The sequence below is a fragment of the Pipistrellus hanaki genome (assembly GCF_964339955.1).
Source record: "Pipistrellus hanaki genome assembly, chromosome: 16".
NCBI classification, from domain to species: Eukaryota; Metazoa; Chordata; class Mammalia; order Chiroptera; family Vespertilionidae; genus Pipistrellus; species Pipistrellus hanaki.
In genome coordinates, this window is record NC_140518.1 from 26,855,314 (window position 1) to 26,881,051 (window position 25,738).

General features: G+C 43.0%; 1 protein-coding gene across 11 annotated transcripts in view; it reads left to right on the plus strand.

Moving 5' to 3' along the window:
• Nucleotides 1–12,013: 12,013 nt before the first annotated feature.
• The window catches only part of RHOT1 (ras homolog family member T1), a 51,156-nt gene continuing 37,431 nt past the window's right edge, over nt 12,014–25,738 (plus strand). For 3 of the 11 annotated variants that reach the window (XM_084862741.1, XM_084862742.1, XM_084862740.1), the window contains exons 1-3: nt 12,016–12,890; nt 22,781–22,839; nt 24,669–24,750. In XM_084862741.1, coding sequence (XP_084718867.1) covers nt 12,815–12,890; nt 22,781–22,839; nt 24,669–24,750 — 217 coding nt within the window. In that variant the 5' untranslated portion in view covers nt 12,016–12,814. Of the gene's footprint in view, nt 12,891–22,780; nt 22,840–24,668; nt 24,751–25,738 lie in introns of all 11 variants that reach the window. The other 8 variants (XM_084862745.1, XM_084862746.1, XR_014793053.1 and 5 more) reach the window with 6 other exon arrangements.

The window sequence follows — 25,738 nt, forward strand, 5'->3', positions numbered from 1 at the left end:
AATCGATGAATAAACTAAGTCAATAGAAATACCTGTTAATGCTCTCACTTAATGACCACAGTAAAGAATACGAAAATCTGTCACAGGGAATTGATACTTTAAACATGATGAAGCGTCTGATTTTTCATAACTGAAGCCTAGGCAAAGTCATACAATATATTCCAATTGCATGTAATTTTATTTTCTCGCTTCTGCTTTTCAGCTCTGCAGCACATTCTAGGCCTTTGCAATTTCTCTATGTGCAAAGTCCCCATTGTAATCTCTCACTGCATTAGCACAACTTCCCTCAGACCGATGGCCCTACCTGGTTAGAATGTGGCTGAGCTCTAACCTCTATGGTAACCTTTATTCAAAGATATAATTGAACAATTAATTAAAACCAAACTTCTTTACTTTAGAAAGTTCCCTTTATCTCCAAATACACTTCTGTCATTCCATTTAAGGGCCCAGATATCAAAAGTCAACAAGGAAAGCTCACTCATCCTTAATTTAATAGATAAGAAGTTCTCCAACTTTCTACTACATCCAAGACTACAGATGTAATAACCACTTAACTTCCCAGTCTCTTAATGGCACAATGCTTTAGATTTATATTCACTGAGCTGTGCTGGGATAACAGAACTGTTTGGATCATTATGAGAATGCATTTAACGATGCTAACATTGTTTCCCTGAGATATTCTGAAGTTGCTATGCCTGGCTTCTTTCCATTAGATATTATGGTTGATTAACATTTAAAAAATGGGATTTGGCTGTTCCTAATGAATTCCTTGTGTGATTTTTATCACAATAAAACACCATAAATGCTCTTATGATCACTGAAGCAAACGAGGCAGAACTTACTAGGCATCTTGCAGAATATATTATATCCACATGAGATAGACCCCATGGTTTTATAAAACAATTTACTACCACTGAAATGATCAATGATTAATATGTCCTAGTCCACCACTCCCATTAGAGGCACGGATTTTAAAGCTGACTTGAATTAGAACCTTCTCGTTTACCAAAGGATTCATTCAACAGAGGCAATAACACAATGCTGTGTTTTTCAAACATTTTATTCCAGCAGAATCCTTTCCTCCTCAAAGAAAGCGTTACGCAGAATGCCCTTAGGTACCAGATAAGAGTGAAGCTGCTCTATGTGATGCAGGTGGGAGCTGGGCCTCCTTCCTGACCTGCGTGCCATCTGAAGTCCTGTACACATTCTAGGACTTTGAAGAACTCACTCAAAAACCAACTAACGTGCTAGAAAAAATATATGGAATCTAGAGGCACAGTTCTGCCCTTCACTAGCTGTGACTCTGAGGAAGTTAATCTTCTGAGAGTTGTTATTTGACTCAAGGTCCTTCGTAGAATTCTCTGTAAATCTTTGTAAACTATACACTATTATGCAAAGCGGATGAAGCATGCCAGACTCTGTGCTGAGTGAAAGATAAAAATAACAGTCTGTGAAGTGCTTCCCACCTGGTAGCCTACATATAACACCAGGACAATGCAATGCCGCCATTCAGAGTCCTGTGCCATCTGTATACCCAGTGCCTAGAGCAAATAGCCATTCAATGAGTGAAGAAATGGATCCTGCCTAAGGGGAAAGAGACTGCACAGAGATGCAGTGACATGTAAGCTGAGCTCTGAGACTGGGCAGAAGAGAGTTAGCAGAGGCCTGAGGCTGCTCTCCTTAGAAAGCCCACTGCTGGCAAGGGGTGGCCCTGAGATGGTGGTGTCTGGGGACTTGACTGGTAAACAGGCCCCTACACTGATCTGAAACTTTCTCTAAGTGACCAGGGTGGCACACGGTGCCTAAACCATGGCTACAATGGGGTCTACACTGCCTTTACTCCTGGGAGCCTAGAATTTTGGTACATGCTGGGCAGAGGATTTTACATATGACCAACCCCAATGAAAACGTTGGCACTGAGTCTCTAATGAGCTTCACTAGAAAACACTTAACTTATGCTGTCACACCTCATTGGAGGGATTACACATGGAGGAGTGGAGAGGACTGTGAAGCCCGGGCCTGGTTTCCTCTGGACTTTGCCCCAGGCCTGTTTTGCTCTGTATCCTTTCCCTCTAACAACTCTTAGCCATAAATACAACTATGTACTGAGTCCTGTGGTTCCTTCTACAAAATCACCAAACCTGACTTAATTGGGTCAGAAGGTCACAGTTTGATTCCCAGTTCGGGCACATGCCCAGGTTGCGGGCTCAACCCCCCCCAGTAGGGCACATGCAGGAGGCAGCCAATCAGTGATTCTCTCCCTCTCCCTATCTCTCTTAAATAGTATTCAAGCTGGTGTGCATAATCTAACCATGAAGAAACATCAGAAAACCCCCAAAATGAAGAACTTTCTATTAAACACACAAAAAAATGATTGTACCTTCCAGAGTGTCATAAATGACAAAGAAAGGCTGCAAAATACTCCAGATGAAAGGAGACTAAAGAGATGTGACAAATAAATGAGATACTTGAACCTACATGTGTTCCTATACTGGAGGAAGAAAAAGAAATGCTATAAAGAACATTATCGAGTCAATTGACAAAATTGATCGAATCCACAACCCCGACGTTGAACCGTGTAGGACTCCTGGTTTTTGGTCCACGCTCAACCTCTGAGCCACGCCAGCGGGCCACCCGCAAAGTTTCAAATCTCTCACACCAGCCCCTTCACAAAACTCCTGACCCGCCCAGGGGTGCCCAGCTTCCCACCCCTCTGCCTTGCGGCTAGGCTTTCCCCCATTGATAAGGTGACCAGACGTCCCGCAGCCCCGATTTTTCACAATGTGTCCCGCGTGGTCTTAAAAAAGTCCCGATTTTCCAAAAATCGGGACTTTTTTAAAACGACGCGGGACGCGAGACACATTATTAAAAATCGGGGCTGTCCCGCCAAGAGCGGGACGTCTGGTCACCTTGCCCATTGAGCGCTCAGATCCCGGCCGGGCTCCGGGGGCCGTGGGCGGGTTTCCGGGCGCAGTGGGCGGGGCTCCGAGCAGCGCCACCCCCCCGGAGGCGGGGCCTGCGGCTCTGGGGGCGAGGCCGCCGGGTGGCCGTTCCCGCCCCCCAACCCAGTCCGCCAGGGGATCCCATAAAGGGAGCGACGGCTGTCCGCCTGTCCCGCCGCCCGGCATCCCCTACCGCCCTCCGCCGACTCCGGAAGCCGCAGCGGGAGGAGGAGGAGGAGGCAGCCGCCGCCCGGGCTCCAGCCTCCGGCGCCGGCGCTGGGCCCCCGGTGGACGAGCTGTAAGCGGTGCCGGAGGACTACCACCGGCCGAGCGGTGCCACGCGCTCGCCCCGCCCGCAGGTGCGTGCTGCCTCCGCCCGCTCCGAGGACCCCGCTCCGGTGCCTCTGCCTCCCCACTTCCCCCAGGGTCCCTTCCTCCGGACCTCAAGCCCGCAAATCCCCACCTGTGCCTGCTGATCCTTGCACCCCCTCTGACACCCAACAACCCCCGCTGAACCCAACACCCGCCGCTGAACCCCAACACCAGCCGCTGAGCCCCAACACCAGCCGCTGAACCCCAACACCTGCCGCTGAGCCCAATACCTTCTGCTGAACCCCAACACCAGCCGCTGAACCCCAACACCTGCCGCTGAGCCCAATACCTTCTGCTGAACCCCAACACCAGCCGCTGAACCCCAATACCCGCTGCTGAACCCCAGCACCAACCGCCGAACCCCAACACCAGCCGCTGAGCCCAATACCCGCTGCTGAACCCCAACACCCGCCGCTGAACCCCAACACCCGCCGCTGAGCCCCAACATTCTGCTCAGGGTTCCCCCAGTCCTCCACGATGTGGGCACGGGGGCCGTTCCCGGCCCCCTCCCCCCCCCCCCGTCCCCACACCTCCACGCCGCCCGATCTTGGGGTCCTCCATTCCGCTCTGCCTCGAAGCCGCCCAGTCTCGCTCCTCTCCCTCCTGACCCCCCAGCACCCCATTTTCCTCCTCATCCATCTGGCTGGCACCGTCCGCGCCCTGCCTCCAGGAGCCCCGATGTCTCGGGACCCCTAGGCCTCCTCGCCGGGCTCCTGCGGTTGGAGCGGGGACCAGGGCAGGGTCCGCTGCTCGCCCCAGCCCTGGAGGGTTCCCGGAGGAGAGAGAGGGCAGAGGGCGTGCCGAGTCCACGAGCGCTCTCCCCCCTCGGAGAGAACCCTGGACGGCTAAGCTGGGGCCTGCCGCCCTGCCGTCTGAGGTGCGGGGTGCGAGGTCACGGCGGCTCCCTGGGCCTAGCTGGGTCCGATGGCTGGACCAAACGGTGGGAGGGGTTCCAGGACGTGTGTGGGGCAGGAAGGATGCGGCCGCACCTGCCCTCTGAGGCTCCCCACCTCTGCGGGTTCTTCAGACTCTGGCCTGAGGGAAACCCGAGTTCCCAGAAAAAGGCGGGGAAGGGGGTTGGCACAAGACCCAGGTTAGGAGAGGAGGCTGGTGGTCTTTACTTGCTCTGTCCCCTCCTACTCCCCTGGCCCTTGGCTCCCTATCACTCTCCTAAGTATGATGAAACTTAAGGACTAAGTTTTTGTTGTAGTTTTGGGATTTTTTTGGTCCCAGAAGGCATCAAATGTATGACCATGTCAAGAAGTCAGATTGAGCTGGGCACTGCTGGTCCCTGAAACAGTCTGTACTTTGGAGGAAGAGATTGGCCCCTCTGTCCCATCTTCCCACTGTTGTGCTGGAATTGCCCGCCCTCCAGACCTAGGCCCTGAGCCCAGCTCCCAATGCTGGGCCCTGACACCCAACAACCCCCGCAGAACCCCAACACCCACCATTGAACCCAATACCCAAATACTAAGACGATTCGATTCGCAGGCTCTTGTGACAGGAGCATCAGTTTAGTAATTTCACACGTTCATTGTTGGGGGGGCGGGGGGCAGCTGGCCTAAAGACTGCTTGGTGGATTAGACCCTGGCCTTCCCTGATCTAGGAAGGTTTTTCTGGAGGCGAAAGACCTTGACCATCCCTGCTTGCTGACTGCACCGTGAGCTCTTTAGGAAATCCTGGATCTTGTCACGGTGGCAGGGTGTGTTCCCTGATGCACCTGCTGGCCGTGACAGAAAACCAGCCATTAAAAGTTTGGTCCTGTTCCTAGCCTCTGTCAGGTATCAGCAGTCCTTATTAATTGGTTGGTAATTTTGTTTGATTCTAAGAACCTAGCCAAAACAGCAGTTTTTCTTTGAATTCCTCAGCACGTCAATACTGGAGCGTATTATTTCAGGGAAGGTGAATAGTGGTAGCAGTCATAGTAATATTAACTAATACACATACCCTTCTGAGCTCATCACTCACCTGGATTTAATTCATGAACTCCTCACAACATTTCCATGAAGTCAGTCAGTACTGGTGTTAGTCTTTACAGTTGGGTTAAGTTTTCCAGGGTTCCTGGGTTAGTGGGAGACAAAGCCAGGACTCGAACTCACATACATGACCTTCCTAGCATTCAGTCTGGCTGTAGACTCTTGCTTGTAACATTTTTACTACCTTTCTTGAAAGGTCCCTATTTTTTTTTTTTCTTTTTTCTCTTGCCAGGGAAGCCTGGAATTGCTTATCGAGACTTAAAGTCGAAGAACATCTAGTGAAGAAAAATGGCATGTGCGCCATTGCAGACCTGGGCCTGGCCATCCGTCATGGTGCTGTCATCGACACCAACTGACATTGCCCCAAATCAGAGGGCGGGGACCAAACGGTAGGAAGGCCCTGGCCTCTGCCTTCGCCCTATACTGTACTGAGTAGTCCATGGTGTCCTTCCTTGTTGTGCAGAAGGAAGTAAGAGATCTGTTTATCTCTTGAACTCAGTGAATTTCACTAAATTGTTGTGCTTTTTCCCTCCCCTTTGACCTGAATGAATGAATGGCCCAAGCCCCAAATTGTAAGTCAAGGCCTGAGGTGACGCCCTAGTTTGTATCAAGTCGTATTAATTAGCTGAGAGGGACTTCGATGACTATCTAGAATAATTTTCACATTATCTACAGAATAAAATTTAAGCTCAGCCCATCACTGTGGCTACATTTAATGAAGTCCAACACCCCAGTCGCAGCTAGGTATTATATATTGTTAGTGCCCTGTGACCCGTACAAATACCTCTGCCAAGATATCAAAACATACTAAAAATAAATCTTGATGGTTAAAAAGTGGAGGTACAAGTAAGAGTAGCCTATGCTACTTCCCAAAGCTATGCTGAAGAATTTAGATTCGAATCCAAAACATGGGAGTTTGCAATAAAAGTGTTGATCAGTTCCTCGTCCCCAAGGGGCTTTTTTGGGGGTGGTACCCACATTCTGAGGGCTCCCGAGTCAGTACTTTGATTTAAGGAGAGAAATCATCTTTTTCCTGTGCATTGTGGACGAAAGGGGCCACATGCTGACCTGACAGGCTCAGGGGAGGCCTGTATGGTGGTCTTGCAAACTCAGAGACCTAAAGTAACCACAAAGGGTGGTCTGAAATTAAACTTGAACTAAACGCAGTTATGGTGGGCAGTTATATCCTAAACCAGTATCTTCACTGACAAAGTCAATTTTTATATTAACTGAGCCTATCTGTCTTTTTGCATCTATGATAACATACCCTTGAAATGTCTGGTAACTTGTAACTTCCCTTTTTCTGGAGCCCCTGGGGCACAACCAAATGTGGTGGGCACCAAGACATACACCACAAATTCTTTCATTATCATGTTAATTGTTCCTGCATGCACCTAAGTATGTGTCCATCATTTTACTTTTTATCCAATCCCAGGGAACCCCTTTCCACCCCCCACCCCCACCTTCTTAACCTATCACCAATGAATTTCATATAAACCACCTATGTCCTCCTTTGGTTGCAATGTATAAATACAAATGTAACATTCTCTGGAGCATTATCACAATTCGTTGAGGTTCAGCTTCCTGGCATATGTCGACAATTTGGCTCAAATAAACTCACAAAAATTCTTAACAGATTTCAATGGTTTTTGTTGTGTGTTTTTTAATATATTTTATTGATTTTTTTTACAGAGTGGAAGGGAGAGGGATAGAGAGCTAGAAACATCAACCAGCTGCCTTCTGCATACCCTCTACGGGGGATGTGCCCGCAACCAATGTACATGCCCTCGATCGGAATCAAACCTGAGACCTTTCAGTCCGCAGACCAATGCTCTATCCACTGAGCCAAACCTGTTTGGTTTCGGCTCAATGGTTGTTGTTTTTTACTTTAACAGCATGATCATGTTCCTTTTGCTGTTGCAGATACATGGCCCCTGAAGTGGTTGATGAAACCATTAATACAAGCACTTTGACTCCTTTAAATGTGCAGATATCTATGCCCTCGGGTTTGCATATTGGGAGATTGCTTGAAGATGCATTTCTGGAGGCACTTTTCTGCCTTTTCTTGCTCCTGCCTCCAGCCTAGGATGCTGGACCACCTGAGGATGCTGGTGTTCTACTGCCTCCTTTCTTTTTACAACCTGTGGGATGCCCAGTGACAGTCTCCGTCAATCTCAGCGCCCGCATCAAATATGAGGGAACCTCGGAGATAGCTGTGCTCCAGGTGTGCTTATTCTTCAGACCAGCTTCGAAAGGAGTGCTTTACGTGGTGGTAAACATTCTGGAGGCTTATTTGGCTTTTTAAAAATTTTAAACAGGTTGTTCTTATTGGTCCTGGCTGTTGAAAGTCCTGGCAGGAATAGTATGGGACTACTGCAGGGGACTTTTTTATACAGGAGGCATTGTATGCTAACACTCTGGCTCTCCAGCTGAGGCTCCTGAGGAACATGGGTTTCATTGACAAGTTAATAGTGGTAACTTCTCAATTTGTAGGACAAAGCTTACCGGTATGTAGAATTTTCTCAAAATGAGTTTTTTCTCTTGTACTTTTTCTTAGATCTTTGGAATTTGCAACTGCTCACTCATGTCAGAATCCAGTAAAAGGTAGTATCAGATTTACCTGAGAACATTTTTATCATCAGCTTAGTACATCACTATATTACAATGACTTTTAAGTATGTGCCCTCAAGTTCAAGAACCGCCAGAGCCCAGCCCTCGGCCATTAAATGTAAAAAATTCCAGGTCAGGGGGTATGAATTTAGTGAAATGAAATGAATTAAAAAGAACTGGTGAGTTTTCCAAATAGACCCCTTTCTGTGTTACTATCTTTTTCTATCTATGATATTTGTGGTAAGATCCAAATTATGAAAAAGGCACCCAGGTGTTATTCATAGAATTGTACATCTAAATTTTTTATCCTTATACACAGAAAATAGATTTAGAAAATCCAGTCACACAGATGTTAAACTGAGTAAGTTAATACTTAGAGTGATGGAAGCACAGGTGAGGTGCCAGGGAAGGTCAGGTCCCTGCCCTCCAAGGGCTCCCTGGCTGGAACTAACCAGTAAATAGATAACTACAATGAACAGAGATAAGTGCTATGATAAGGGTAGACCCAGAATGCTCTGGGAACACAAGACCAACAAGAGGTGGGGTCAAGAGAGGTGACATCTATTGTGGAGCAGGCATTGGACCACCTGAGGATGCTGGTGTTCTACTAAACTCCCTCTAGGAGGGAGTTTTAGTCAAACTAAGTGTCACCAACAACGACAGATGTTCAGTATGGCTAGTGCTTGTACTAAAAATTAATTAATAATCTTTGACACATTTTTCCTATCTTTGTACTCTCGTCTAATATTTATGTACATGCTATTAGTTTTTAATTACTACCCAATTAGCACATGTGCATGCTTATAAAAGTTCAAAATTGCAAAGTATATAAGGTAAAAGTTACATAGATGAACACATACTTAGTTTTTATAGAGTTGTAATTGTATATATGGCTTTATATTTCTATTTGTTTCACTCATTTTGTAAGTAATTTTCCTTATCTTTAATAGTCATTAGTTTCAATGACTGCAAAAGTTCCAATTATTTTGTGTCATATTAATTTAGCTATTGCCCTTTAATTGTATGTTTTTTTCATTTTTAACTATTGTGCAATGTTGCTATAAATAGAATATGTATAGGTATATGTATATTTCTTCTTTTAAATTATTTTCTTTTTTAAATATATTTTATTGATTTTTTACAGAGAAGAAGGGAGAGGGAGAGAGTTAGAAACATCGATGAGAGAGAAACATTGATCAGCTGCCTCCTGCACACTCCTTCCTGGGGATGTGCCCACAACCAAGGTAAATGCCCTTTACCAGAATTGAACCTGGGACCCTTGAGTCCGAAGGTTGACGCTCTATCCACTGAGCCAAACCTGCTAGGGCTTGAATTATTTTCTTAGAATATATTTAGTTGTAGTGATTTCTTTGCAGAGATGAACAGAAATTATAAATTTACCATTCTATTGAATTTATTTTTTTGCATATATGGTCTAAAAAATGATTGCAAATCACTGAATGGTTTATAACTCAGGGGGGGAAAATTCTAAACTGATTTTTAGAGAGGGAGGAAGGCAGAAGGAGAGAGTGAAACATTGATCTACTGCCTTCTGCATGCTCCCTACCAGGAATAGAGACTGAAACCCTGGCACGTACCCTAACCTGCAAACAAAACAACGACCCTTGGGTGATTGGGATGATGCCCAACCAACTGAGCCACACCAGCCAGGGCTCAGCAAAAATGTTAATGTCTCTATAGTGATTAAAAATTATATTAAATGCACCCTGGCCAGGTAGCTCAGCTGGTAGAGCATCATCCCGACACACCAAGGTTGTGCAGTTCAATCCCTGGTCTGGGCATATACAAGAATCAACCAATGAATGCATGGATGGGTGGAACAACAAATTGATGTCTTCCTTTCTCTCTCTCTCTCTCAAATCAATAAATTTAAAAATTACATTAAATGCATTTTTTCCTTTCAGAGTTTATACCAGTAATTTGGGTGGGCAAGCTAGTCAATTTCCCCTTGGAAAAATAATGCAAGTCAGCAAATGAGTTCCAAATTTTAGAATTCACCTGTTAAGGGTGATAGGGGAGCATGAACTACATGTTAAGCAATGTGATAAATGCTTTACCTGTGATGTTTTACTTAATTCTCAAAAGAGCTCTATTAAACAGCTCCATTCTGCCGATGAAGTTAAGTTTTTTCAGAGGAGTTGTGTAAGTTGCCCAGTGTTGCACAGCTAGCAAAGGGTTGGAGATGAAATGCAGGCTCCAGAGCCTGTGCTCTTCACCATTCAGGCTACTTGTGGGGAGGATGGGCTGAGAGTCTTCTCAATGTCAATTATCTCTTAATGGAGGGTATTTGTTTTACAACCTGCGTCTGAAAGGAGCTTGAGAAAAAGAAAAACAAAACTGGATACAACCTCATCAACAGATGAGGATCTGGTCTGGAGAAATTTCCTTTCAACACGGTTGCTTATAATCAAATGCCTTTTAATAAGTAATTGTGCTGAGTGATGTGCCTTCCAGCCAAATCAAGCGAACAGAGTCTGTGTCCTCTAGGGACTAAGCCATGTGACTCTGCAGAGGACGTGGGTGTTTGAACAGTGACCCAGGAACACATGCATTAAAAGGCAAGATAAAACATTCACCCCGTATCAAAGCACCGAACTTTTCTAGTCCACCAGAGTGAGCTTGGCAGGAAAGAGAAGTCTTCCTGGAGTAAATGGGAGACCAAACGGGAGAATGGGCAGGTGATGGATGTTGCTTTGGGTTTAACTTGAGAGACCAAAGATAGATGGCTCCGACACGTGGGACTGATGCCAACCCAAGTCTAACTTGGCCTCCTTCCCGGGACTGTGCCTAACTCACCAATCAGAGGGCAGCCTCTTGCTCCACCCAATGTCAGTCATTTAATATAGACATATTTCTACTCAGCAGGCCTGCCCACTGGCCCTGGGTCCTGAGACTCAGAGCGGCTATGTTGCAAGTTCCTCCTTTGATGGGCATAAAAGATGGATCCTCTTATCTCCTGGCAAAAGTCCTTTGTTCAGACCTCCCCATGTCCTTCCCATGACCCCGTGTCAAGGAGGCATGAACCTGCCCTGTGATGGTAGAGTTCTTTGCTAGCAGCATTCTAGAGGAAAATTCCATCAGTGCCTTTTAGATACCAATCTGTCCTCTTGGCTTTACCCAGTCTCCTTAATACACAGTAACCAATCTATAATATTCCAGCAGTAGGTTCCACTGCCAACAACTCCATCCTCTGGCTTGTGTTTTGCTGCAGTGTGTGTAATCATGGGCTCTATTCTTAGGCTCAGAGAGATGTACAAAAGTCACTTCTCTCGCAACTTGCTATATTTACCCAACATTTATATAATCACTAACCATGTACCAGGCACTATTTCCTATTATATGTTTTCCTATTATGTGAACTCATTTAATCTTCATAACAATTCCATGAGGTGTCATTTCCATGTGGCAATTGGCAATACTGAGGTTCGTACCCACACAGGCAGGTTCCAGAGTCCTGACTCCTAGCCACGGAGCCATGCTGTCTCCAGAACTTCCTAGGGATCTCTGATGGATGTCTGTTATCATATGAGAACGGCATAAAGCTCAAGGCAAGATAGGAGGTTCAAACTTCAGAAATATGGCTGATCCGGAGATAGAGAGGAGGCTGTCAAAAGAAGCTTGCAGTGCCCCGGAGGTACACACTGGCATGTTGGACACCCCCTCCCACTTGAGTGATAGCTGAGTTCAGTAGAGCAAATACTGTTGGTCTGGCACTGTATCAAATGCTGGGCATGCATTGTTTTATTTATTCTTCTCAACCACAGGTAGGCATTCCTATCATTATTGCCATGTACAGGAGAAGGGGCAGGCTTGGAGAAGTAAAAGGTCTTATTCAGGATCCCATAACTGTTAGGTGATGGACTCTGGATTCAAACCCAATTTGTCAGTAGCTCTTAACATGGGTTCTCCTACCTAGGAAGAAGGGGGATTGGTATTGTATACATTTTATTATGTAATATTTCAGCTAGAAAAAAAGGCACATCATGCACGGATAGGCTTTATTCATTCTTCCTATTCATTCATTCCCCCTCCCCTGTGCATGTCCCACTGAGCACTGTCCTAATATTAGGGATGTAGCAACAAATTACTTCAGATGTAAGGGGGGGGGGGGTTTAAGAGGAAACCCTACCTAAGTAAACCACAGGAAGTCACTTAGTTTGGCTACAAAAAAAAAAAAATCTGTTTAAACACAGACTAAAAGCATCTTATTTATAATGCAAAAGGCAAGCAGCCGGGGTGGTGGGCTTTGGGAAGTGGAAAGGGCTCGATCCGGGAGCCATCATCCTTTACTCAATCAAGCATTTCCAGAGGCCTGTCTCCCATAAAGTGGGGGTACAGCCGAAAATTTGGCAAACAGGTTGCTGCCCTCCTAGGGTTTATAGTCTGGTGAGAATATCCCCATCTCGAGTCCCTGCCATCCTCCAGCTATGTTACTTTGGATAAGGAGCTTCTGCCCCTATTTTGTAAAATCAATGGGGTCAGACTAGCGGCTCTGCCACTCAAATTCGCAGCTCAGAACGCGACGCAAGTATCTGTGCCCAGCAGAGGGTAGGAGAGGCTCCCCGGCTCCCCGGTTCTGCGCCGCCGCGGGGAGGCGGGAACGCAGCTTAAGTCTGAGCAGCGTCCGCGTTCGCGTTCGCGTTCTGAAAGCACTTGTCCCTCGCGGCGCCCCGTCCACCCCGCCGCCGCCGCCGCCGCCGCCGCCGCCGCTCGCGGAGCCGGAGGAGGCGGAGCTGGCTGTGTCCCGGCTCTGGAGCGGGTTAGCTGCGGAGAAGGCGGCGAGGCCGGCCCGGGTGGCCCAGGCTCGGGCGGGGCAGCGGGAGAGGCTGGCAGGCAGCGCGGGGGAAGAGCGGTGCCTTGGAGTGGGCGCTCCCAGCGAGAGGAGTCCGCTCCATGCATGCGGGCCGAGCCCGGCCCCTACGAGCCGCCGACATGAAGAAAGACGTGCGGATCCTGCTGGTGGGAGAACGTGAGTCCGCGCTCCCGGGCCGGCGGCGGCGGCGGCGGCGGCCACCGCAGCCCCTGCCGCCCCGGGCCTTCCCGCCCTGCGCCGCCCCGCGTTCCTCCAATGCTCCGGGCACCGTTACGCTTCCCTTTGGGCTGTCTGCAGGAGGCTCTCCACCTTCTCCCTCCCTCCCCGAGGCCCTCCTAAGACCCCCTTCCCTGTCCCCCATTCGCCCTCCCAAGCCGTGTCCCCATTAGTCCCTGGCCGCCCGGCCTCATCCCTCCGAAGGTCCTCTCCGCCTGTTCCTCTGCGATTCCTCACCTCCTGGGCCTCGGCGGTTCCAGGCCGCCTCCCGTCAGACCCCCTGGCGTTCCTTCAGCGGAGACTCCCTGGTCACCGCTGGGCAGGTGCTGGGACCAGCGGCCTGGCCAATGGGGAAGGCGGGAGCGGCTCCCGGGAAAGCTAGGGGGAGGGGTGCAGGACTCCGACTGGTGCACAAGGTCAGGTTTCTGCCTTTGCCCCCCACCAACGCAGTGTCTGTCTGTCTCTCTCTCTCTCTCTCTCTCTCTCTCTCTCTCTCTCTCTCTCTCTCTCTCTCTCTCTCTCTCGTTTCTGCCTTTGCCCCCCACCAACGCAGTCTCTCTCTCTCTCTCTCTCTCTCTCTCTCTCTCTCTCTCTCTCTCCCTCTCCCTCTCTCTCTCTCACTCACTCACTCACTCACTCACTCAGCATTGACATGAAGATAGGGAGCGCTTTTAGTGATTCTTTGTGCTTTGCAATTGGCATAACTCTGGATACACTTGCTCACGCCTCAAAAATGTACTCTCTACTTCAAGTTATACAGGGGCTCAATGAATGAATAATTCTCTGCGGACGGTCCTTTAGTCGAGAGAATTGTTGTTACCCGAAATTGTTGTTACTACTTTCCCCGGTCTTTATTCCGTGGCTACTGGGGGGTTGATTTATAAATAAGGACAGGACAGGCACGCCGAGACACATACACAGGAGAGACCCTTCACGCTTTGAAGATACAATATAATGGAGGGGAAATGCCTTCTGTTCCCGGCCTTGGGGACAGGACAGCAGAGGCTTCTTGATGACACTGTACCAGTGCCATGGCTCCGTTGGTGGGACTGAAATGAGAGAGTGGGCTGGCGGGACTGGGCTGCTCGTTTTCAAACACAGGGTAGTTAAAGCGTTGCCATTGCTGTTCGGAAGCGCTCTGTTCTGGACCCCACTCCCTTCTAGGGGAGCCCCCCCAAGTCCCTGCGATATTCTCCCAAGGAAGAAAGGGCCCCTTCTGTAGTGTGTTTTGCTGTTCATTGAAATCTCTGTTCACCTGCTGTTTGGAGAAATCTCCCTTTAGAATTAGAAGTTGGAAGTAAACTTTAGCCAGCTTACTTTTTTATTTGCAGTTATGAATTTTAATCTTTATAACTTTTTCTTTCTTTCTTTCTTTCTTTTTTTTTTTTTTTTTTTTTTGAGAGAGAGAGAGACAGAGAGAGAAACATGGATGGGTTGCCTCTCTCGAGGGTCCAGACTGGGAATGGAATCGGCAACTGAGGTGTATGTCCTGAATGGGAATCCATCCCATTGGTGAATGGGAGGACACTCAAACCGACTGAGCCACACTGGCCAGGGCTATAACCATATCTTAATCTGTATTTTGCATGGACTTCCTTGACAAAGTTCAGGAAGGTGTTATTGAACATGACTCATGCTGATGTATTTGGAAAAGCAAGGTAGGAAAAGGGCGTAGATGATCGGCTTAGAAACTGATCCTGGCTGTATCCTCAAATGGCTTTATGGTATATCCACTTTTTTTCTTTTCTATAATATATTCATTTTAACATTAATTTTTAAAAAGCAAAAAATCCCATGTTTAATTAGTTTTAAACATAGGAAACAGTTACATATAATCAGTCTGCAAAACACCTAATAGGAAGACTATACATATATTAAAATATATTATCAGCCTTAAGACATTTAAGTGAAAAAAAAGAAAAGGAAAAACAATAACAAAATAAATTTAAAAAGACATTTAAGTTAAAATGTTAACAGTATTATTTATTTAGAAATACAGAAAATAATTAAACATTTGTTAGAAAAATTACAAGCTATGTTCTGCAGAAATTAAAGCAAATAAGAGAGTTGACAAAAGTATACGTGCAAGAAGAGTTGTTTTTTTTTTTTATCAGAGGGCAAAACTTGACACGAGAAAGCCTTAGGTTTTGAGGAAGACATTTTTCTTAAGAAGTGTGGTACCAAAAACTTCAGGCCAGCTACCATACTATTATATACTTTTTTTTCACATTTAAAAATACTAGAAAGAGCTGAAACTGGTTTGGCTCAATGGATAGAGCATCGGCCTGCGGACTGAAAGGTTCCAGGTTCGATTCCAGTCTAGGGCTTGTACCTTGATTGCGGGCACATTCCCAGTTGGTGGTGTGTAAGAGGCAGCTGATTAATGATTCTCTCTCATTGATGTTTCTAACTCTACCCCTCTCTCTTCCTCTGTAAAAAAATCAATAAAATGTATATTTTTAAAAATACTACAAAGAGGTATACTTATTTGAAACATTTAATTAGTTATTTTAAAGGATAGTATTTTGAAGGTGAGGGAGAACATTTTAAGCATTACTTTTTGAGATTTAATGTAAATATTTGATAGCTGTTAACCTAGCTGTAGCACTTTAAGTATATTTTTTATTGATTTTTTTACAGAGAGGAAGAGAGAGGGATAGAGAGTTAGAAACATCGATGAGAGAGAATCATCGATCAGCTGCCTCTTGCACACCCCCTACTGGGGATGTGCCCGCAACCAAGGTACATGCCCTTGACTGGAATCGAACCTGGGACCCTTCAGTCCACAGGCCGACGCTCTATCCACCGGTTCCGGCAAATAAATACTAGGTATATATAAGTGTGATCAAGACTATTTTAAATAGTACTGCCCTGCAATGTGGATTTATCAGGAAAACCACTTTTTTAGGAAAATGTGGTAGTAATTCAGTTGTAGTTTTGTTTTGTTTTTTAAACATATTTTATTGATTTTTTACAGAGAGGAAGGGAGAGAGATAGAGAATTAGAAACATCGATGGGAGAGAGTCATCAATCAACTGCCTCTTGCACATCCCCTACTGGGGATGTGCTTGCAACCAAGGTACATGCCCTTGACCTGAATTGAACCCGGTACCCTTCAGTCCGCAGGCCGACGCTCTATCCACTGAGCCAAACTGGTTTCGGCTCAGTTGTAGTTTTAAGATGTAACTAAGGGGAATGGGAAAAGGCAAAGGAAAAAGGGCATCATATCTGGTATTGTAAAGCCTATTTTTTTTCCATCACTTCAGCGCATTTTATTGCTGTTAGTTTGTGTCCCTGCACCACACAGCCGCAGCTTCATTCATTGAGGCTCCTAAATACGTAGTTGTGAATGGTTTCAGCACTCTCTTGCCAAACTTACACTGTCCCCTGAAGATGAAATGGGCCTTTGGCACATCTGGAATCTGACCCATCCAGGCTTTATTGCTAACTAATCGCTTCATATTTATTTGATGATTAGATCAGAGAAGTTAGGCTGAACATACATTTTAAGGTGTTTATTTGCAGAGAAAGCCCAAGTGTTTTAAATATCACCTGCACCTTATCTTAATTATTGAACATATTAAATACCATTCAGGCCAAAGGAAACGTTAATTACCATCTTTAAACAAAACAAAATGTTAAAAATCTTTAAAGATGCAACCACACAAATCTTAGTTCTTCAGGTTATAGCTTTTCATGGTCAGATTTGTTGGCCAAAATTTGAATTTAACTAGATTTGCATGCTAAACAAATGTCCTTATTACAGTAAAATCAGCATTATTACCCTTTATCTGAATCATGTAGCTACATTAAAAGTATACAAGGTAGTTTTAGTTTACTAAGGCCTTGCTTATAAATTAAATTGAGATGTAGTTGTTTTCTACTGTTCAGATTATTAAGAGAGTAGAATTGTTATTCTCCTTTTTTAAATGAATCCAGTAGCTCTTACCTGATTTGTAACTGATTAGTTTATCAGCGGAACCTTTGACAAACTAGTTCAAGGTTGGCCTAGGCTTTTGCAATACTGTGTCTCCTTAACTGGTCTCCTTGCTTCTAATTTAGTTCATTCTCCATGTAGCAAATAGCCTCATCTTTAAAAAGTATCTCAGATCTTGTTACCCATTTTAAAAATTCCCAGATGATGTCTGCTTTCACTTAGAATAAAGTCCAAACTTTTTAACGGTGGCTTAGGAAGTCCTTCTCAATCCGGCCCTTGCTTTACTCTTGTTTCTTTTTTTCTTGTTTATTTCTTGTTTCCTTGGGCTAGAAAGCTTCCTGAGGGCAGGGAATTGGTCTTGTTTGTTTAGATATCCCCAGTGCCTAGAATAGACTTAGCACAAAATAGCCACTCAGATAATTGTTGAAAGAATGAATGAGTTCGGTTAGTTCCATTTATTTAGACTTAACTTGTTTTCCAAACCATTCCTCTCAGTCATAAAAATTTGATCATTCTTTCTTAAATCCAGTCTGCTGTGGTTATTGGTAGGATCTGAAGAGGCAGCATTCATCCCGTCTCTAGTCCCATGTCCTTAGCTCTGTTTTGTCTGGGAGATTCCTGTATTCTGGCAATAAAGTAGACCAGTGACTTACACTGACAATGCATGTCTGTTCCATGTCTTGGCTGCCAGGAATTATTGTTCTTGCCAAGCGAAGTCAATTTCTCTTTGAAACACCAGAGGTTCATCTTAGAGATATGAAGGGGTTGTGGAACGATTCTTTAGGTGTAGGCTAGGAATAAAAATTAAAGAGAATTCAAGAATTAAGCCAATAGTTAATTTAGGAAGACAAAAAACTCTCTGTGGTCCTGTTAAAGCCATATAGCTTTCCATACTGGTATTTGTTAGAATGATATTTGAAGATTAAACTGCTCAGTTTCAAATAGACAGTGTTTACTACCTGATTTTCTGATCAATATGTTGAAGTATCCTTTCTCCACTGTCTCTTGTTCTTCTGGCACCATTGGGCGCTGGTGTGGATCAGGGATAAAGGAGAGGGAAGATCACAGCATTGGTCCTTCTGCAGGCCCGCATCATCTGCATATGGTCAATAATATTTTCCTTTGGAATGATGCTCAGCTATTTTCCCAAATGCTCAAGTTTTCCACTTAAAGATACACTTTCATAGTCACCCTTCCCTTCTCTGTGTATTCTAATTAGAATAACTTAGGAAAAGCCGACACGCCTTCTTAATGAATAAAAAATGAGGAGTAGGTACCTTTGAAGCATACAGTGTTTGTTGGCGGTAATTGGACCCAGAAAATATTATTTCTGCTTCATGAATATTAGGAATTTGCCGTCATTTAGAACTAGATGTCCAAAAGATGTGATGAGAAGACAAAGACATTTTTAGCCTGGATAAATCTAGATAATTTGTTCTGTAGTGATGAATGATGTTCCCATGGATGACCTACTTAGAAACATGGAGTCTCAGAGTGTGGCATGTTGAATTGAAGTGAATCAGAAGGCCTTCTTTCCTTCAGACATGCTTTTTGTTTTTATAGAATACTTTACTACTTCTCAGACAAAATAGAGGGAAGAGGGATTATCAGATGGCTGGCTAACAGGATATTTTTGTCCTTCATATTAATATTTACATAAAATACTGTATACCTATCTTTCCATATATAATTTTGAATGAAATTCATTGATATTTATTTGTTATAAAACAGTAGTATATAAAATATCTTTATACTTTATTTTATAGTAGATATAAAATTTAATTGGTACAGTAACTAGAGAGGAGCTTGAGGTTTTGTTTCTTTAATGGAAATAATTTTTATTTTCTTATCAATTAAAAATGTGTAGTGTTTATACTCATATCTGCCATTTTTAAGGGATCTTTTTTAATCTAGGCTTATATAAATATTTTTTTAAATACAAAATATTTTAAAAATGTTTTCCTTATCTGAGGCACTTGTTTATTTCTCAATTAGCATGAAATTTTCATTTTAAACCTGCTTTATTATTGTTGTTGTTATTTTTTGGTAGTCTCACTCAAGATGAGGTAGGCAGGCACAAGGGGAGCAAAATGCCCTAGATTAATATCACTTAAACATTTCTTAACTAAATCCACCTATGTAATCCTTTATTAGTTAAAGCATCTGCCATCTCACTGCTCTTCTGAAAGGAAACCTAAAATGATACTAATGAAAACATGCTCGTTTTCTCCCAAGTTCATTAATCTGCCTCTTGCTCTGATTTTGAACTTATTTTTAAAAAGGAAATTGCCCTCGGATTTTTATGAGGAAATGGTTTACGTTCTTTGATTTTTAAAAAGTCTTACCTCTGAAACTAGATGGAATTGTTTTATTGTTGTGAGTGCTAAACTGCCTCATATTCTCTAATGAGCCAAGATATGAATGGATAAAAAAATAAATTCACGCTCTAAAAGATAATATTCAAATAAATAAATTGAAGTATTCCCACTCTTGGTACCACTGTCTTGTACGTCTGTACGAGCGAACGTAAGTCAGGCCCTTTACTTGTAGTCTTTACAATACCTCCTCTCTAGCCAAGGTGTTTCCTTTCCCGCCTCTGGGGCCTGCCCTGCTGGAATAGACCTCCTGGCAGGTTTGTATCTTGGCAGGAGCCTGCTGCTGGATAGGCAGCCAGAATTGCCTTGCTGAGCTGAGCTGAGCTGTGAAGAAATTTGAATTTCCTTTGAATGTTGGTCTTTCTCTTCTGAGAATATCTCTGGAGGTGTAGGGGACCGGTGGGAAAGCAGAAGGGACTATGGCCAGGGAAGGGTTGTTCTGAGTTTTTAAGAAGAGAGATGAGGGACAGTTGTAAGGGTTATGGTGAGGGAGGGGACTTTAACACAGACACTTGTCAAGGGCCTGAATTTTGCTAAGGGGTTCTCAGTGAGTCTGATTAAGGAGAACAAGTCCTTAACTTTTTTGAAAACTAATAGGCTTTTTGATGTTGGTGATTGACTTGATTTCATTCATTCTGTTTTAATATTGTGAACTGTTAAAAGTTAGGTAGGCTTCTTCTGGTGAGGGCCTTAGAGAGGTGGGATGTAATCGAAACTTTTAAATGGTAATCTGAAAAGGGGATTATGAGAAGGATCAAAGGCTTAACGGTGTTAAGGGAGAATAGGACCTCTCAAGGACCGAGCAAGAGTGAGGTTTATTTTCCTTTTGATTACCAAGGAGCATCGGAGTTGTTGAGTATCAAATTAATTTTTCCCCGCTCCTAACATGGAAGATAATGATAAGAATATAGAGATATATAAGGTATCCAGGAGAGCTCTTCAGAAACGGAAATGTCTCTGGAAACATCAGTGTTAGTGGGAGTTTTGTGACTTTGGAGACAGTAGGGAAAAACAGACATCTCCACTGTGGCCAGAAAAGCCAAGGTGTTCAAAGGTCCCAGGAATTGTACAGCCATTGGGTCTTCTAAAATGTTTGGTTTAAGCACCTGGAGTTATACTGCCTGCTAAAAGAAATTGCGTAAAGTACAAGGCCCCGTGGACTTGATTGGACTTCACAGCAGAGGCATTATCCTGCCTGGTGATCCACAGAGCTCTGCGATCAGAGCGGTGATTACTGTATGCAAGGAACCGTATTAGGGCTCTCTCCCAAACGTATTCTTCTTGCTCTGCAGCATCACTCGCTAAGAGAAAAAAAATAAATATGAGGTCCAAGTTCTAGGTTTCCTGATGCTGGATAATCGCTCATTTTTAATAAGGTAACTTTGGCCTCCATTGTGCATAATGATGTGGAATTAGGATAAACAACTATAGGTGTTGAGGTGAATATTACCTTGAGCTAGTTGAAGGTTTGAGGTTGCAAAGACCCTAAACAAGGCCAGGATTAAAAGGACTCATTTAAGGGAAAAAGTTATGAAATGCTGAATATAAGTCAAGTTCTAAAAGTTCCTGGACCCCATGTTGGCTTGGCAAGTCCCACTTGTTCTTATAGATTCACTAGCAGCCCAGTGCATGGATTCGTGCACATTGAAAGTGTATAACTTTCAATCCTCATTGTATTTCCCTCTCTCCCTCAAAAGAAGCCAAACACAGAATTTCAAATCTGTACCCTTAACCACTAAGCCAAATGCATTTACTAAATGCATTTGCTAGGAGCTAGGGATTCAACAGTGGACAAGACAAACATGTTTTCTGTTACCGTATTTCCTGTGGGTGACAGAGAAATACTTGTTCCTAAGTCTTTCTGGAGATGCTCAGTAGCTGATAGGAAATACCAGGTTTTCGCCAAGAACAGCTAGGGAGTCCTTTGGGAAACCACTGGTGGTATTCTGGAAGGTTGCCTGGGCATTACACAGGCACAATACTGTCGTAAGGACACACGTGCCTTAAGTGATTATTCATTTCAAATTTCCTGCTGTGTTTCCAGACCTCTGGGAGAAGTAGATAATGCTTTCTTCTGAGCTTTCCTGCCCCCGCTTCCTTTCTTTAAACAGAGTGATTGAACATGGCACTTGACCCATACCTCTTCTGTGGCAATTTTGTCTATCTACATTTCCCATATTATCCCCACTTAAGACTTGGTCCAAGTAGGTGGCAAATAAATCTGAGTAGAACTCACACTCTTGGATAGAAGATCTATTACAGTGCTTCTCAGTGTTTTGAGTCATCATCACTTTCTTTTATAAATACAAAACTCTCAAGCCCGCTGCATTCCTAACAATTTTCAGGCACTAATTGGGTCTCCTACAATTCAATTTAATTTTTAAAAAATATATTTTTACTAACTTCAGAGAGGAAGGGAGAGGGAAAGAGAGAGATAGAAACATCAATGATGACAGAATTATTGATTGGCTGCCTCCTACACACCCCCTACTGGGAATCGAGCCCACAACCTGGGCATGTGCCCTTGCCTGGAATCGAACCGGGGACCTTTCAGTCCACAGGCTTGTGCTCTATCCACTGAGCCAAACAAGGTAGGGCTGAATTCAATTTTGACATTAACTATCCTGAGCTAGCATCACATCCTACAAGTTAAAGGTCAGTGTTTCCAATAAGATTACCATTTAGCCAAAACCAGTTTGGCTCCGTGGATAGAGCATCGGCCTGAGGACTCAAGGGTCCCAGGTTCTATTCCGGTCAAGAGCATGTACCTTGGTTGCAGGCACATCCCCAGTGGGGGGTGTGCAGGAGGCAGCTGATCGATGTTTCTCTCTCATCGATGTTTCTAGCTCTCTATCCCTATCCCTTCCTCTTTATAAAAAATCATTTAAAAAAAAGATTAACCTTTATATTATTTTTTTAAATCCTCATCCAAGGAATTTTTTCCACTGATTATTATTTTTTTTTATTTTTTTTTTTAAGAGAGAGAGTGTGGAAGGGCAGTAGGGGAGGGGATGAGAGAGAAACATCAAAATGAGATTCCGGTCAAGGGCATGTACCTTGGTTGTGGACACATCCCCAGTAGGCAGCTGATCGATGATTCTTTCTCATCGATGTTTCTAACTTTCTTTCCCTCTCTTTTCCTCTCTGTAAAAAATCAATAAAATATATTTTAAAAAAACAAAAAAATAAACAATGAGTATGTGTAACTTTTTAAGCAGAAGAAAAAGAGATATACTTGAAGTATTGTACTAAAATGTGGTAATTTGGATGCCTCTGATTCTACCGTGTTTCCCTGAAAATAAGACATCCTCCGAAAATAAGACCTAGCCCGTGGAAAAATAAGACATCCCCTGAAAATAAGACCTAGCGCAACTTTGGGAGAAAAAATTAATATAAGACACTGTCTTATTTTCAGGGAAACAGGGTAGCTAACAAATAACAGACTTTCTATGTGGTTGCTGAATTATGAGCTCATGAACCTGAACAATCTATTAAAGTAATGATTTTTCTCTTCACAGCTAGAGTTGGGAAGACATCACTGATTATGTCTCTGGTCAGTGAAGAATTTCCAGAGGAGGTAAACGTTTTGATCTCTTTGCTATTTTTAAAATGTTTTAAATTTCTCAAAATTGAGTTAAAATGAAACAAATTCTGCCTTTTTTGCATGTGCTTCCTTTCTGACAGTTGTGATTTTTGAAAAAGCTCATATTATTTTATACAAGACATCCCTGAAACTGTGTAAGAGAAAGAGTCACGCTAGATCTGAGTTCACCTCAGTCCTTTGCATTTCCTATACTTTTGACCTTGGCTGGGATATTGTCATCTCTGTGCTTATTAATCTCATCTCTAAAATGGGAGCTGAAAGGGATAATAGAAGTCAACTAATCTGTAATCCTTTCATGTGTGTGTGTGTGTGTGTGTGTGTGTGTGTGAGAGAGAGAGAGAGGGGGGGGGGGAAGAGATTGTTTCTTAAACATAAAATGTTGTCATAAAACAGATGGATATTCCTTTTGTTGAAGTTAGGGCAAAAGGGCTGAATCCCCACCTGCCTTCCACCTGACACCTCCTAGTCTTTGAGGCATTAGAACAACTAGGATTATGACACACATATTTGAAACCCTTTAATATTGTTCACCTCCAATCATTTTATAAATAGAAATAATTCATTCTGCCTTTGCCTACTTACCTAAAAGGATTAGTGTGGGTCTCAAATGAGATAAGCTTATAATGGGAGTGCTACTAAAAGTGAAGTGGGTTTTATTATTACTGGCAATATATTTGTTTACATTTTGGAAGTTCCAGTATGGGGGATTGCTGGTTAGGGCCCTACATAAAATCAGGATATTGTTATGGGGAATGGGATCAATATAATGGGATGAAAATTATTTCTTTTTATTCTCTTCATATTGCAGGTGTTATTAGCGCCACAATTTACATTTAAACCCGCCTCCCCCCCCCCCTTTTTTTTTTACTCTTACTTAGGTAGGAATATCTGTATAACTTCATTATTTAGACAGGAATATGATGTATGATATAATAGTGTTTTCAACAGTGGCCATATGATCATTCATTGTTTCTTCTGCCTTTTTCCCCTCTTAAGTAACATGGTTAAATAACTACTGCTTAATTTATGAAGTGAAGTGTATTTTCCTGTGTGGTTTACAGAATTAGCAACATTAATTATGATCACCCAAGATGTAATACCTAAAAGTTTTCTATGATAGTTTAACTTAGTTTAGAATTATCATTTTAGCATAGTCCTCTTTAGTGTGCATAAGGAATTTTTAATTGATTAAAAATCATCCAGTATTTCTAAAAAAAAAAAATGGGATCATTAAACATAAGGCTTATTCTGTTGCCAATTAGTTATCTTCCAGAAGAAATGAATTTTTATAACATTGTTTTTATTTGAGGATTGCTTTAGATTAACATAGTTCTTCATTTGTACAGTAGGTCAAGCTTTCAACAAAATGGAATGAAAACATTAGATTTTACAATGTACAATTTAGGGACATTAAATACATTCACTATTTTGTGTAGCCAACATCACTTTCTACATCTAAAACTTTTTTATCCTCAACATTTAAAAACCTAATGTTTAAAACACCAAATTAATTTAAGTACTGCATTAGGCTACATCAGATCGGAAGTATATCTTTTATGTCCAGTGCCCACACAGGTAGAAATGTGCTTTTTTTTAAAAAAAGTGGTTTGTTATATACCATTAATATATATTTGCATTGTAATAAAACACAAAAACAAGCATTTAAAAGTACAACAAATACCTGTAAGAATAGGTATGGATGAAAGGGGCTAATAAATAGATACATTTACATAGTCTGTTAACAATTTTAATGATATCCAAAGGTGGCCTATTTTTCTTCTGTATTTTTTTTTCAAATGAAGGTTCCTCCTCGGGCAGAAGAAATCACTATTCCAGCTGACGTCACCCCTGAGAGAGTTCCAACACACATCGTAGATTACTCAGGTAATGAATGACCTCTTGTAGGTGAAGCTGTAGGGTTAGTTCAGTAATCCGGAAAAAGGTACCCTGTCTCCCCGAAAATACGACAGGGTCTTATATTAATTTTTTCTCCCAAAGTTGTGCTAGGTCCTATTTACAGGGGATGTCTTATCTTTCCATGCGCTAGGTCTTATTTTCGAAGGATGTCTTGTTTCGGGGAAACACGGTACTTACTGAGGTTTAAAAAAATATTAAGCAAGAGTGATCCTTCTTCTCTAACAGTAAATGACCATTTACCATTCTTGTTTCATTGATATCTTCCTGCCAGTTCCTACCCCAGACCCACATAGACCCTCTATCTTGCAGTTCTCTTCCCTAATTTACTAAGGTGGGTTCATAGTGATGAAAAGGCAGGAGGAATGGTAAATGACAAGAAGTAGATAAGTCATTACCCTCTTTGAATTGGCATGTTGCAGAGAGAAGTTCTGGGATAATTTGTTATCAGGCATGCTGTGATGATTTGGAAAGAGTTCTAAATTTCAGAATTTGTTGATTTCTAAATTTGTTCTTTATTTTTTCAACCTCTGTCTTAAATAAAATAGTAGTTAAAACAGTCATCAAGTTGCTTACATTATATGATAATAGCACATCGGTATTGCTCATAATTTAAATCTTTTTCTATATACTACTACTTTTTCATCATTAAATTATTGTGCTTTTTTCTGGAACTTTTTTTTTTTTTAAAGAATCAGTTGTAACATGAACCACTCTGATAGGTGATGTTGTCATTGGAAAGCTATATGGAGGCAGGAGGTAGATGGGAAATCTCTGTACCCTTTACTCAGTTTTGCTGTGAACCTAAAACTGGTCTAAACAATAAAATATTTTTTAATGGATATAACTACATTGTAATACTTTGTTTTGCCAAACTGGTATCTCAGATAGCCTAAAAAATAAATGCTAGTACTGTGCAGTCAGAAACATGTGACTATTTGAACACTTGAAGTGTGGC